Source organism: Cucurbita pepo, chromosome LG20 (assembly GCF_002806865.2).
Source record: "Cucurbita pepo subsp. pepo cultivar mu-cu-16 chromosome LG20, ASM280686v2, whole genome shotgun sequence".
Classification (NCBI taxonomy): domain Eukaryota; kingdom Viridiplantae; phylum Streptophyta; class Magnoliopsida; order Cucurbitales; family Cucurbitaceae; genus Cucurbita; species Cucurbita pepo.
In genome coordinates, this window is record NC_036657.1 from 2,693,937 (window position 1) to 2,707,892 (window position 13,956).

At 39.2% G+C, this 13,956-nt stretch overlaps 4 protein-coding genes across 4 annotated transcripts; 3 read left to right on the forward strand and 1 right to left on the reverse strand.

Moving 5' to 3' along the window:
• LOC111783567 lies at positions 1-3,381 on the forward strand. The gene is made up of 4 exons (XM_023664494.1): positions 1-313; positions 835-1,899; positions 1,977-2,867; positions 2,958-3,381. The coding sequence occupies exons 2-4, from the start codon at positions 889-891 to the stop codon at positions 3,006-3,008; spliced, it is 1,953 nt and encodes a 650-aa protein (XP_023520262.1). The 5' UTR covers positions 1-313; positions 835-888; the 3' UTR covers positions 3,009-3,381.
• A 1,373-nt stretch (positions 3,382-4,754) lies between these two features.
• LOC111783340 (protein DOG1-like 4) lies at positions 4,755-5,583 on the forward strand. The gene has a single exon (XM_023664267.1). The coding sequence runs from the start codon at positions 4,796-4,798 to the stop codon at positions 5,540-5,542; it is 747 nt and encodes a 248-aa protein (XP_023520035.1). The 5' UTR covers positions 4,755-4,795; the 3' UTR covers positions 5,543-5,583.
• Positions 5,584-6,144: 561 nt separating this feature from the next.
• On the reverse strand, positions 6,145-6,969 carry LOC111783526 (protein DOG1-like 1). Its single transcript, XM_023664454.1, has one exon. The coding sequence runs from the start codon at positions 6,967-6,969 to the stop codon at positions 6,145-6,147; it is 825 nt and encodes a 274-aa protein (XP_023520222.1).
• Positions 6,970-9,470: 2,501 nt separating this feature from the next.
• Positions 9,471-11,250, forward strand: LOC111782929 (CBL-interacting protein kinase 5-like). The gene is made up of 2 exons (XM_023663780.1): positions 9,471-10,030; positions 10,128-11,250. Exons 1-2 carry the CDS (start codon positions 9,472-9,474, stop codon positions 10,937-10,939), a joined length of 1,371 nt encoding a protein of 456 aa, XP_023519548.1. The 5' UTR covers position 9,471; the 3' UTR covers positions 10,940-11,250.
• Positions 11,251-13,956: the final 2,706 nt, after the last annotated feature.

Below are 13,956 nucleotides of genomic sequence, written 5' to 3' on the forward strand. Positions count from 1 at the left end.
TGCACAATCAATTCTTGTTCCGCCCTTTTATCAGTCGTTACTCAACTGTATTCCTCGTGACCACAATCAAAGAGAGAGGTCGGAGCGAAGAAAAGTCGAAAGCGGAGAGCGCGTGAAAAATTGAATTGAAACCCCCATCATCGGCCTAAAGCAACGGGCCAAACACACTACACACTCACAGTTTGGCGCTCAAAAAGTCACTCATTTCACTTTCTCGTCTCTCATTTTCCCTAACTACACGCCATCATATATGGATGGACTCCTTCTAACAGGGACGATCATTCTCTCTCTTGGCCGTCTCTCCCTGTTACTGGTAAGACTATCTTCTCTCTGCTGCTCTGTCTGTTTTGTTCTCTGTAAAATGCGTTAATGCTCTGTCTTCTCTTCTGTTTGTTTTCATTGGGGTCTCGTAATCTCTGAAATCGGTTCAATTTGTTATCTCTTTTGCGTTTGTTTTCGCATTTGGACATACTTTCAGGGGGTGGAGCTCAGAATTCTCATCTGGGGTTCGCTTAATTTTACGGATTTAGATGTTTAATTTCCATCCTTCCATTTTCTGACTACCCCCACATGTTTGTTATCTTCCTACTATGGGAATTTGGGGAAACTGGAAACTGGGTTGCTGTTGAATCTTCTTCTCTATGAAATCTGATCCCCCCAGAATTTCTGAATGAATTTTCTTGCTAATTTGATCTTTGATTTGTGTCGTGTCTGATCGGACATGAGTTAAAACCAGCCCAGAATGTAGGCTAGTAAGAGGGTTTATCAGATGAGGTTTATTTTTCCAGTCAAAATTGGCGGTGTTGGTGACTTTTGCTCTCATCTTTCTTGCAGACTTACTTCGGTAGTTTAATTTTCTTCCCATAGTTTTTATTGGTTGGGTACGCAATGGAGGAAAGAAAACTCAATTTTAATGCACCGCTCATGTCTGTGAGGCGATTTTCCAAGGCATCTAGTTCTTTAGCTAAAGTGAATGAAAAGAAATCTGAGAATTCCCAACTTAGTAGACGGAGTACCTTTCCGGTTTCTAGACCACAATTCAATTTAGAGCAAGTTACAGAACCAGTTGCAGTTCCCTTTCACTGGGAGCATATTCCAGGGAGAGCTAAGAATGATAGTGGCTCCGCCTCACCTGAGGTTCAGCTGCCTCAGCCTCCTGAAAGGACTTGTTCTACTCCAAGGCTTTCCTTTCGGAGGGCTGTGGATGTTAAAAATCATAGTACGGAAATGGAAGCTTGTCATCAAGATGGGCTTGAGGCAACTTCTTCTAATGCCATTGTCGTGAGATTAGAGTCGAGCAAAGCTAGTGATGCAAGGAACTTGGCATCTGAGACTGAGAATGATGATGACGACGACGACGACGATGATTTTTCTGATGCACGTGAGACACTGTCCCTCACTGGTTCATTCTCTATTAACAACTGTAGTGTTAGTGGTCTAAGTGGATACAATGGTCCCATGGTGAGACCATCAGGAACATTCCGAACAGATCCTCAAACTCGAGATTTCATGATGAACCGCTTCTTGCCTGCAGCCAAGGCAATGGTTTTGGAGCCTGCTAGGTATTCCTTAAAGAAGCAACTTGTAGCAGTTGAACAATCTAGACAAGTTAAGAAGGTGACATCTGAGAATAGGAGGATGTCTCCACTTCAACGACTCGACTCTACCCTCTTACTTCAGTATCGAAAAGATGAAGTACATTTAGTAGATGAAGTAGATGAAGAGAGTGACTCTGTCTCTGTGGATGATGAATATGACAATTCAGTTAATATATCAGCTAGAGGTTGTGGTCTAATACCCAATATATGCTTCAAAAACTCTTTGGGCCTTCTTAATCCTGTGCACGGAATGAGAAGCAGAGCAATGCACCACCTTTCACACAGCCAAAAAATCAACAAGGTTAGTGTTTATTTACTTTCCTTTTGTTCCCATTCATGCATTCAAGTATAATTGCCGGTAAACTTTACATCTTACAGCATGCTTGGGAGGCTGCTTACAAACAAAAACCAGAAGCTGCTGCTGGATCACCTAAGCTGCCGGAGGTTAAAGAAAAGTGGGCTGGTGAATCAAAACATTTTCCTTCCTCGACCGACCGGCAAATGAGAGGTAGGTCTTCGCCCTTCAGGTATTCTAGGGCTGCTTCTCCTTTCCGGAATGAAGCGCCACAGTCTCCTTGTAGGAAGCATTCACTTGTAGTTCCTAAAGAAGTTGAGATTATCTCCAAATCTAAAGGTGATACTGACTTTCATGATACACCATCCATTCGAGCAACTAGACACGGGGTTGACATGGAAAGTCCCCTAATAGAGAAGACACTCTATATAGATATTGCAAGTGTTACTGAAACAAATCCTCCATTTAATTCAACCCATTTGGATGAGGAGAAGAAATTTGATTGTCGTAGTGGGAAGAATGAGATAGCATTTGAGAGCAGAGCAATGGAAGAAAGTACCACTGTGGAGCCTTCTTTCCTAGAAGTAAAATGCTTAACTCTGGTTGAAGAAGGGAGGCTGGAGCGTGAAGCTGCAGAATCTAAAAGCAAAGATGCTATTGATGATGGCTCCAAAGTGGGATATTCTAATGTGGGTACTGCTGATGAAGAACATTACTCCAAGACCAATTATCAGCTAGTCAAAGTAGAAGATCCAAAAAGTGTCAAAGTGATATCTGCTCAACCTCCACCATTACCAAAGTCTCCTTCCGAGTCTTGGCTGTGGCGTACACTGCCTTCAGTTTCCTCAAAAAGATCAAATCTTGGAAACAAGTTGTATCAAAAGCCGCAGAGCCCAAGAACATCAGCCAGTACCAAGTGGGAAACCATTGTAAAATCTTCGAATTTGCGTCACGATCACGTTCGCTACTCTGAGGTAATGTCATGAACTTGCAAACATACATGGAACAACTTGGCCGGCTTGGGAGAAGAGAATTAACCCTTTTCTTTTATGGTTTGTTTTCAGGAATTAATATCTCGTGTTTCTCAGCATTCAACAACAGAAAATTTGAAGTAGTTGTCTGCAACACTCAGGTGGATTATAGATTGATTGATTGGGTTTGTGTGAAAGTTTATTATAGATCAGCATGGTTTTGTACCTTTTCCTCTAAAAATTTTGAATAAGTTGGTGGGAGGATCTGAGCTCTGCCCTTTTCCTTTTATGTCTTCTGATATTTATGTGAAGGCATGCATGGGCGTGGCCGATGAAATATTCATATTCATATTCATAGAATGAACTCTGTATAATGCAGCCTAGGAATCAATAGAGCTGTTGTGACTGTGAGCTTATTGCATTGTATATTTGAAGTAATGGGTGTATTAAGTAGTTTACGTGAATGAAAGTTTGTCAATAAATTGTCGCTTGAGCCCTCTTTAAATTTGAGGGTTTCAAAAACTTGACCTCTCATCTGTTTTTTTATCAAATTATTTCAATCATCTTGTATTCAGGATTTGAGGGGAAATAACTTAAGTGGGACAATTCCTGCAGAAACAACCTAATTTACAAACGGCCCATATTACAAGGTTGCCCAAAGTCATGAATGTCCCACATTGGAAAGCTTCAAACAAAAGAAACACTACTTAAATAGATAGATGAAGGACATCGGTATGACGAACGGAGGATCGTATTGGTGGGTAGTTATGTTATTCCCGTAAGGTGTTTGATGAAATGTCTGTGAATGTTGCAAGTTTAGTATGTTGCTTGTGGGTGTTAATATATATCTATAAACAAATGTATAGCCTCTTTGAGAGTGTGGGTGTGAGGAGAAAATTGTTGGCACCATTTATTGCGGCCTTCTTGCTTTGGAAAAATAAACGGTGAATCTATAACATGGTCTACATTCATTTGTTCCCTAAAGAAAAGGGAATAAATTTAAGAAAAAAAAGGCAAGCGGCTGTAAAAGAAAGAAGAAGACCAAAAAGCTAAGGGAAAGTCCACGTAGAAAAGGAAATGGATTGAGGTGGGAGCACGTCGCAAGCAAGCAGCCCCAGATTTTGGGTTACCTGTGGGCGGTTTCACTCTTCGTCTCTTCCACATTTGCCCCCAAATGCTACGCTTATTATATAGTCATTGATTAATTAAGTTATATTTACGTGGATTTAAAAGTTTTCTTAATAATAATATCTTTCATTTAAAACACACAAAATAACAAATTTTTAGATATTTTTATCAAAAAATATATAATTTAAACTTATTATCAAATCAACACACGACTTTGACTATTAAACTGTCTATTGGTTACAAAAAAATAAAATCAGGGTCAGAGGAATTCTGGATTCATATAATTATTGATAAATAATATTAGTCAAAGCATTGGTTTTGTCGTGTGTTTTAATTAATCTCCACTTTCAGTCATTTAATTTTTATTTTTATTTTTTTTTAATAATAAAATAAATAAATGGAGAAATTTAACTTATAAATTTAGTCATAAAACATATTTAATTATTTTATTCCTGAACTCTATAAGTTACTAAGCAAATCTTTAAATGTTTAATGAAAGTTAAATCAATTATAAATTGATTTTTAAAAAGTATTAAATAGTTAAGAAAGGAATGGTAATTTAAGGATAAAGAAAATTAAGTATGTTTCCCTTGGTGAATGCGAAGCGTCACTTGGCTCCTTGAATTCCACTTCTGCGTTTGTAGGCCATGCGTGGATTCCCAGCGCAGCACCTACGTGGGCTGCTGAATGGCTTCCACGTGGGCCGAGAGGTACTATTTATCATATATGTAATTGTAGAGGGGGCCAGCCGGTTCCATTTTGGAAGAAATAATAATTGAATTCGGTTTTGGTTTGGATCCCAAATGGGAACCCAAGTGGAAGAGAGATTCTCCGATTTCTTCGAGAGCTGGGTGTCGGAACTGGAAGACTTGGTAAAGCACCTCCTCTACGCCTCCACAGGCGGCGGCGGCGGCAGCGGCAGCGGTGGCATGATGGAAGTACAACAAGAGCCCCACCTCCGCAGCCTGGTCTCAAAGCTCACCGCCCATATCAAGCTTTACTACACCGTCAAATGGGCCCACGCCCACCAGGACGTCCTCGCTTTCTTTTCCCCTTCTTGGGTCACCCCCTTGGAGGCCGCCTATAGCTGGGTCACTGGATGGAAGCCCTCGATGGCCTTCCGCCTCATCCTCCCCTCCGCACTCTCCCCGGATCAGCTCCTTAAGCTGGAGCAGCTCCGCGTGAAGATCAAAGCCCAGGAGGACAGGGTGGACAGAGACATGGAGAGGCAGCAGATGGCGCTTGCGGATCACCACATGGTTCAGCTCTCTAGGCTGGAGACCCGACGCAGGAATGGGGATCCGATGCCAGCAGTGGTGGGGAAGGTGGAGGGCTTAGTCGATGCGGCCATCAAGGGCATGCTGCTTGGCCTCGAAAGGACCATGAAGGCTGCAGACTGCGTAAGGCTGAAGACCATGAAGGGCATTTTGGAGGTGCTTACGCCATTGCAATGCGTTCGTTTCTTGGCCTCCATTTCTCTCATCCAGATTCGCCTCAGGCAATGGGGGCAACCCAAACGTCTCCCAAAAATACCACCAACAAAACAATAACCATAATTATAATAATAATGATCTTTCCTTAATTTCATTCATTTTTTCCTCTCTGTTTTCTGCTCCTCTTAATTTGGCTCTGCCACTCTGTTTTCTAGTGGTGTTCTATAAATACGAAAAACAGTGCGATTCGATTCCATTTAAAGTTTTGCTCATTAAATTCTCATACCAATTCCATCATTTATGCAAATATGATGGGTTATTTTCTTTTGCTTAGTTTCAATTGAAGCTCCAATGTTCATAATCTGGGTGGATTATGGTTCCTCTGCTTTGAGCAGCAGGGTAATTTAGTGATGAATTTGATGCCAACAAACAGACTACATAATCAATCATAAACAACAACACGTACTTTTTGGATTTGTAATGTCTTTTGATTATATAAGCATTCATTATAGTTCAACTGAAGCTGCTAAAATATTATTATTAATCAACTCTGCTAAAACTCAACATATTAATAAAACAGGAACAAACATTGTCTTTTTTTTTTTTTNTTTTTTTTTTTTTTTTTTTTTTTTTTTTTTTTTTTTGTTTTTCCCAAATGAAAAAAGTAGTTAGCTTCCTCTATACTAATATAATTTTATTATATATATTAATGGATGGATTTAGTCACAATATGATCTTCTTCCATGCTTCTCATCTCTCCATTTGCCCCATTGATGTAGGCAGAGATGAAGCTTCTTGCTGGCAGCCAGAAACTGGAGGGCCTGTGGTGGCTTCAGAATCTCCAAAGCTAACTCCTTAAGAGTGTTGAGCCTCAACTCATCTGCCTTCTCCATAATCCCTCTCATTGCCGTCTCATGCTCCTTCAGAGCCATCTCCGCCTCCTCGTTCATCTCCCCAGTCCCCTCCATCTCATTCGCGATCACCGCAATCGGCTGGTCCGCTAACTCTTCCTGTAAGCTCGCCATCTCGCTCGTCAGTTTCTCCTCTGCTCTTAGGGTCCTCATGTGCAGCTCATCCACCCGCTTCATCTGGGTCGGGGACAGCTCCCCCACACTATCACTACCACTGCTAATGCTATTAAAATTATTATTGTGATCATCATTATTATTCCTCATGCCTTCCATCCACTTCCGTAGGCGCGCCTCCACCTCGCACCCACTCAGCGCGTACACCAGGCGTATGAAAATGGTGGGGCGACACCCTGCGATCCACAACAGGGAATTCTCCAAGGACGTGCACCATGTGGGCGCGAAGAAGGTGGATGGGTCTTCCTGAGCCAAGCGGCTGCGAGTGGAGATGTAATCCTCGAAATGAGCGATGCAACTGCAGATGAGGGTTTTGATTTCTTCGTGGTCGTTGTGATTTGGTTTTTTGTGAAGCGATTGGAGGAGGGTCAGGTCTTGGCGCTGAAGTTGCATCCATTCCTGGAAACAGCACCGGGAACGTTCTTGGTGTGTGGTACCACTACTGGTATCCATTGCCATGGATTGGAGCCCTCTCAGCTGGTTGCCTGTTCTGCCTTTTCTTGTTTCCCCTAATACTCTGCTAATTTATATAGTGTCTCCATATTGGTGTCAATTCATTTGTTTATTTGAATATAACCCAATATCTATCCATCCCCATACTCAAGTGGAGGATATTATGATGCGAAGGCAAGGAATCCCCCTTTGTGGCTATCTATGTTTTGAATGGATTACAATAAAATAATTAACCGAAGAGGAAAAAGACAGAAGAGTTCATTTCTCGATCTCTGGTTCTCTGAGTTTGGGAGGACACCCAGGAACAGTCAGACCTCCCTTCTTCGGTATTTGGATTTTGGACTTTACCCCTTTTTCTTTTTATCTTCTCTTTCTTTTTCTTTCACATATCTAACAGTTAACTAGTTCGAAAGAAGCTCATTAGTACCATTTGTTGGTTTGAAGGGAGCTCTTTGTTGGTTCGAGAGAAGTTTGTTAAATAAAATTCAGTTGATTTAGAACGTATTCGAACGTATTCGAGGTTGTTTCTAAGAGTGAAAACTAATTTCAACGGTTTGTTTGAAATGGTTCAAAGGTGATTTGTGGAGTTCAATACAAATGGTGTCAAATTGAAGGGAGGGGAAGTTTGTACGGAGGAGTTTTGACGCTTATCATGTTCTGCATAATGCAACAAAGACACGCATGTGGCACGTGCGCCGCTGTTTTTTTCTCCCATCAACTTGTCATCCCGCATGTTCCATGAACGTGACTTTGAGTTTGTTCCCTATGCATCCATTTATATTTTTCACCCAAATTATTTGACCTTTCACTTTATTTCTAGACCCTAAACCTAAACTTATTTAAATTCCCTGAGTATAAGCTCTTGTGACTTTGTTTTAGGCTTCCCAAGAATCTAATACCAATAGAGATGTATTTCTTGATTATAAACTCACGATCATTCTCTAATAATGCCAACGTTCAACTCCCTCTCAACAGTCTTCAACATAGGAGAGGAGTTTTACATTGGACGTATATCTCCATTGGTATGACACATGAGAGAATGGGTAAGAGAGGAGTCCCACGTCGTCGATTAATTGAGGGGAAGAACATGGATTTATAAGCCAGAAATATATATCTCTATTGGTGTGAGACATGAGATGATGGTTAGGAGCTAATTAAGGGGAAGATCATAAGTTTATAAATAAAGAATACTATCTTATCTTAACCGTGTGAGACTTTTTGAAAAAACCATAAAAATTTATTCACAAAATAGACAATAACATACCATTGAATCTGGTTCTTAACCAAATATGATGTAATTAAAGTCGTTGACATAGTGTAAATTTATAAAATTCACCTTCTAAAAGATCAATCTACATATGCCACGTGGCAAATGCTTACATCATCTCACTAATGTATGATGACGTTCAAAATATTTATATAGTTTTTGTGTTGTAATTTAAATTTTTTGGTGGAATTTAATTTTATCCATATAGTCTCCAAGTTGTTAAATTTTGTAAATACATTTGATGAAACTTTTGCTGTGGTTGTGTCCTCGAAATCAAGTCGCATGTTCTGTGTGTCAGAGGGATCATCCTTCGTCTACCTTCTAAATTTAATTCCAATTTCTATGCTTTAAATTATATTAAATAATTATATTTTCATCCAATACTTTATATTTAAATTTATCTTTTCAGGTTGCTTATTTATATTTTCTCCAAAATCAATAAAAACTTGAACCTAGACTACTCCTGCATAAACCTTAAAATTTAATTTTCAGAACTATTTTATAGAATATTAAATAAGAAAATTCTAGAACACTGCAACAAATCTATTAATTTAAATTTTTTAATATAATCATTTAATTTTTTTTTTTTTTTGAGAATATAGTTTACAAATGGTAAACAACATAAAACTCATACTTAAATCTTTTTTTAAGTTAAACAATCTTGCAGCCCAATAAATATCTCTACCACTAAACATGATGATGATGGTCTCTTTGTGACGGTTAAATTCAAACTAGACGATTTTAATTCAAAATAGATCATGAGTGAGTAGCGAACCCAACTGTTGATTTGGGATATCTTACTCAATTTGTATATGCACATCTTACACCAACAGGTAACCATAAACTACATCCCAGAGGGAGCATATGTATATGCGTTGGCCACTTGTCTAAATTTGGCCCCCAAAGGCCATTCTTTGTATACTCCAAAGTTATAGATTTGATACCCATCATTTGGAATGCCAATTTTAGGCCATCCTAAATTTAGACGGTCAGCTTCCGGTATTTCTGTTACCCATCACAATTCTCAGCCACAACCGAACTCCAAAACCTTCCTCTTTCGCATTCCAAATACTTCTCGTACAATTCTTCCCTTTTTCTCACTTTCTCACCACAGATCCTTCAACCCTGCCTCCTTTAGGCAAGGTTGAGTTTCTCTCTTCAATCCCTGTCTCTGTCTCTCTCTGTCTCTCTCTGTCTCTCTCTGTCTCTCTGTCTCTCTGTTCTTCTCCCCATCCAAAGAAATGGAGAAGAAGAGTTCCATTTTAATGCAAAGGTACGAGCTTGGGAGGATGCTTGGGCAGGGCACTTTTGCCAAAGTCTACCATGCTCGTAACCTTAAGTCAGGCCAGAGCGTGGCCATCAAGGTCATTAATAAAGAGAAAGTGATGCGTGTTGGGTTGATCGACCAAATCAAGAGGGAAATCTCTGTGATGCGCCTTGTCCGCCATCCCAATGTAGTGCAGCTTTACGAGGTCATGGCTAGCCGGACCAAGATCTATTTTGCCATGGAGTATGTCAAAGGTGGGGAGCTTTTTGATAAGGTGGCTGAAGGCAAGCTCAAGGAAGACGCTGCTCGTAAGTACTTTCAGCAGCTCATTGGCGCTGTTGATTATTGCCATAGCCGTGGCGTCTACCATAGAGATATCAAGCCTGAAAATCTCCTCCTTGATGAGTTTGGGAATCTCAAGATTTCTGATTTTGGGTTGAGTGCTTTGGCTGAGTCTAGGCGGCAAGATGGGCTTCTTCATACCACTTGCGGCACTCCTGCCTATGTCGCCCCTGAAGTCATCAACAAGAAAGGTTTCATTTTTGTTTGTTGATTCAATTTCAAATTACAACAACTGATCATGCCCTGTATTGATTTGTGTTCTTGTTGCGTTTAATTATTGCTAAAAAGGTTATGATGGAGCTAAAGCTGACATTTGGTCATCTGGGGTTGTCCTGTTTGTTCTTCTGGCGGGTTATCTCCCTTTCCACGACCCAAATCTAATGGAAATGTACAGAAAAATCTCGAGAGGAGAATTCAAATGCCCTCACTGGTTTCCCCCAGAAGTTCGCAAGCTGCTCTCAAGAATCCTAGACCCAAATCCACAAACCAGAATAAAAATGGCCAAACTAATGGAAAATTCATGGTTCAAAAAGGGTTTCAGCGCAAATGTAGCAACTCCAAAGCCGCTTCAAATTAATCGAAACATGTCGGGTGTGAGCGACGTCCAGATCGATTTCGACGACAGCAGCTCGGAGGAAGGCTCTGTTAGTACAAGCAACGAGAGTGGAACACCACCAGCAGGCAGAACCCCAAGGAGAAACCATTCCTTCAATGCATTCGACATCATATCTCTGTCGCCAGGTTTTGATCTGTCGGGTCTGTTCGAGAGCGACGTGAATGAGAGGCCGCAGTCACGTTTCACGACAACGAAGCCAGAGTCGGCGATCGTGTCGAAGTTTGAAGAGATAGCAGAAATGGAAAGGTTCAAGGTGATGAAGAAAGATGGGTTAGTGAAACTGCAGGGGAGCAAACAGGGGAGGAAAGGACAATTGGCTATAGACGCAGAGATATTTGAAGTGACGCCTTCGTTTTTTGTGGTGGAGGTGACAAAAACAGCAGGGGACACATTGGAATACAGGAAATTTTACGACAAAGACATGAGGCCTTGCCTTAAGGACATTGTGTGGACTTGGGAAGGAAATGAACAACCAACCACATAATGATGTTTAGGCAGGTGCTTAAGTTCTGTCTTCTAGAAATTAATATTAGAAAGAAAAAGAAGAAGAAGGCCGCTGCTCTTCTTAATCTTATCTTATCTCTACGTTTTCTTGAATGTGTAATCCTTCTGAGCTCATTAAGCTCTTCCTTGTCTTGTTCAACTTCCTCGTACGCCTTGGAATATAAATCCAGCGACCGAGGCAGTGGCTGTTTTCAAAGCAAAGAAGGAAAGAAAGACACACAGAATTTAGAAGTTGTTTGTTGTTGTTGTTCTTGCGCTATCATGTCCATGTCTGTTTACACGAATAACCCATGTCCTAAATCATCTCCAAATGTCATTAATGATATCATTTCTTTAAAATGCTTAATCATTCAATTATTCGTTGGTGTTGTGAAACTTAAGGCTGGAGGACAGAGGCATGTCGGGCGGACAAATTTAAAAAAGAAAAACTAATTGAATCACTTGACAAAGTGGGGAAAATGGGCCGGATTTTGAAGCCAGATATTATTGGGCTTCATTGTGTTTCGGTCCACCAACTTGTTGGGCTTGATGGCCCATTTCTCTTGCACGTGTTTTTAGGTTTGACCACTTGCTTGGCGAGAGGGAAATCTCAAATTCAATTCGATGGGTGGGGTTGGATTTTTTTTTTTTTTTTTTTTTTTTTAAATTTATTGGTATGAATATTAAAAATATTTGATATTTTAGTTATTAATGTAATGTGCCTATGTGAATAAATAAACAAAATTTTAATAATAAAAAAAATAAATTACCCAACAACCCAAGTCGAATCCAACCTGAACAGTAAGTAAATCATATCTGTTAAACGAACACGATTCGCCACAATAGTATATTATTGTCCACTTTGAGTATAAGCTCTCTGGTGGCTTTGCTGTGGACTTTCTCAAAAGGGCTCAAAATGCCTAAATTAGCCAATGTACACCTCCCCTCAACTTCATTGGAGTCTTAGTCATTTTTTACTACTAAATATGGGATCGAGTAGGCCTAAATTTTAGCCGATGTACACCTCCCTTCAACTTCTTTGAGTCCTTTCAAAAGGCCTAAATTTTAGCCGATGTACACCTCCCCTCAACTTCTTTGAGTCTTAGTCATTTTTTACTATGCTTTCGAGGAGGCTTGACTCCTTTTCTTTTGAAGTCATTTGTTCAACATTTGAGGATTTACCAATCTATTGGCACGACTAAGTTTAGGGCATGACTCTTATACCATGTTAGACGAACACGACTCTCCACAATCGTATGATATTGTCCATTTTGAGCATAAGCTCTCATGGCTTTTGCTTTGTGCTTTCTCAAAAGGCCTCATACAAATGAATATAGTATTATTTTGTTTATACCCATGATCATTCCCTAAATTAGCACATCCGATGTGGGACTTTCATCATTCAACAACCCAAGCTGAATCCAACCTGAACAGTAAGTAAATCATATCATGTCACCAATCCAATCTATAAACACGAATGGATGGGTGAATTTGAATCCCAGAAACCTATTGGAGCAAAAGATGGTTTATTACATTACAAAACAAGGATGACACCAAGAAGGAAGAGTTGCGTAGGTGTGGAGACAAGAGCAAAAGTCATAAGATTGCACACATAAAGATGTTAAAACATGATAAAAATGAAAACTTTTTTTATGGAGAGGGGAAGAGTGAGGGTGTAATTGAGTTGGAACTTTGATTTGGAAGTACGTGGGAATCCCCGAAGGGCCGTAAATGGATAGAAGAAAATGGCAAATAAAGAAGCCAAATATGTCACGTGAGAGAGCAGGTGAAAATCCACCACTTTTTAATGCCTTATTACAAGAATAGGCTGCTGCTTCGCCAACTTCCAAACCCATTGGAATTTGTCCATTTGAAATAAAGTGGATTGGGATTCAGATATTAGGTTGGTTTGGGTCCCCATGTGACCCATCTATCTAATCAACTCCCTTCACTATTAGATTATACCAATCTTGGTTTCTGTTTGGACCCTATGGCTCAAATCATATTCTTCTTTCTTTTCATTCATTTTATACTTACATATATATTCTATTACGTTTTACTAACACACCCTAATGTTCGCCAGTTGTCATTATTGGATGATGGAAGTCCTACATCGGCTAATTTAGGGAATGATCATGGGTTTATAAGTGAGGAATACTAACTCTATTGGATGAGGCCTTTTGGAAAGCACAAAGCATAGCCATGAGAGCTTATGCTCAAAGTGGACAATATCATACCATTGTGGAGAGTCGTGTTCGTCTAACAGCCATAAATACAACATAAGCCTTAATTTAACACAACTTTGCTCTTTCATGTGATTTACGATATTTATCACTTGAGTAACAAAAATATTTACCATTATATGTTCATCATTTGTCAAGTCGTTATTATAATCACTATTGACAATCATCGTACAGATAAAATATTTATTTCTTTTGTGAGATTTAAATACTTAAATTCTTATCAATTATTTGGTAAACTTTAAAAAATAAATAAAATTTAAAAAAAGATAACCCATGGATTGTTCTAAATTGCAAAGAAAATAAGAATATGAAAGGAAGACCATCATAATCTATTGTTAATACGTGGAAGCAAACCTTTCTTTTTTTTTTTTTAAATAAAAAATTTAAAAATTATTAAATCTAAAACAGTGGGAAGAAATTTGGTATTGATGGAGAATACGCGGAGCTCATTTAGCCTTCACAGCTTACGCTCTTGACTTCCCCCTTTTCTTTTTATTTTGGTCTTTTATAAATTACAATATATATATATATATATTTTTCTTTTTACATTTTTTATCATAAATTCTTGATTTCCATTCATCTGGACCCCACAAGACAAGTCGTCTATCACGACTTCGTCAACCTAAGATGCCAAATCAAATTATTATTTCAACATGTAATTTAAAAAATATATATTTTATTATATTTTTGAAATGTATAATTGAAAATAAAAAGTGGATTTATTTGTTTGAAATTGTGGAATACAATACAATTACAAATTTAAAAAAAAATTAAA

Coding starts and splice junctions, on each gene's coding strand:
- LOC111783567 (XM_023664494.1), top strand. CDS start 889: ATGGAGGAAAGAAAACTCAATTTTAATGCACCGCTCATGTCTGTGAGG. Junction 1,900..1,976: donor ACAGCCAAAAAATCAACAAG/GTTAGTGTTTAT, acceptor TACATCTTACAG/CATGCTTGGGAGGCTGCTTA. Junction 2,868..2,957: donor ATCACGTTCGCTACTCTGAG/GTAATGTCATGA, acceptor GTTTGTTTTCAG/GAATTAATATCTCGTGTTTC.
- LOC111783340 (XM_023664267.1), top strand. CDS start 4,796: ATGGGAACCCAAGTGGAAGAGAGATTCTCCGATTTCTTCGAGAGCTGG.
- LOC111783526 (XM_023664454.1), bottom strand. CDS start 6,969: ATGGCAATGGATACCAGTAGTGGTACCACACACCAAGAACGTTCCCGG.
- LOC111782929 (XM_023663780.1), top strand. CDS start 9,472: ATGGAGAAGAAGAGTTCCATTTTAATGCAAAGGTACGAGCTTGGGAGG. Junction 10,031..10,127: donor TGAAGTCATCAACAAGAAAG/GTTTCATTTTTG, acceptor ATTGCTAAAAAG/GTTATGATGGAGCTAAAGCT.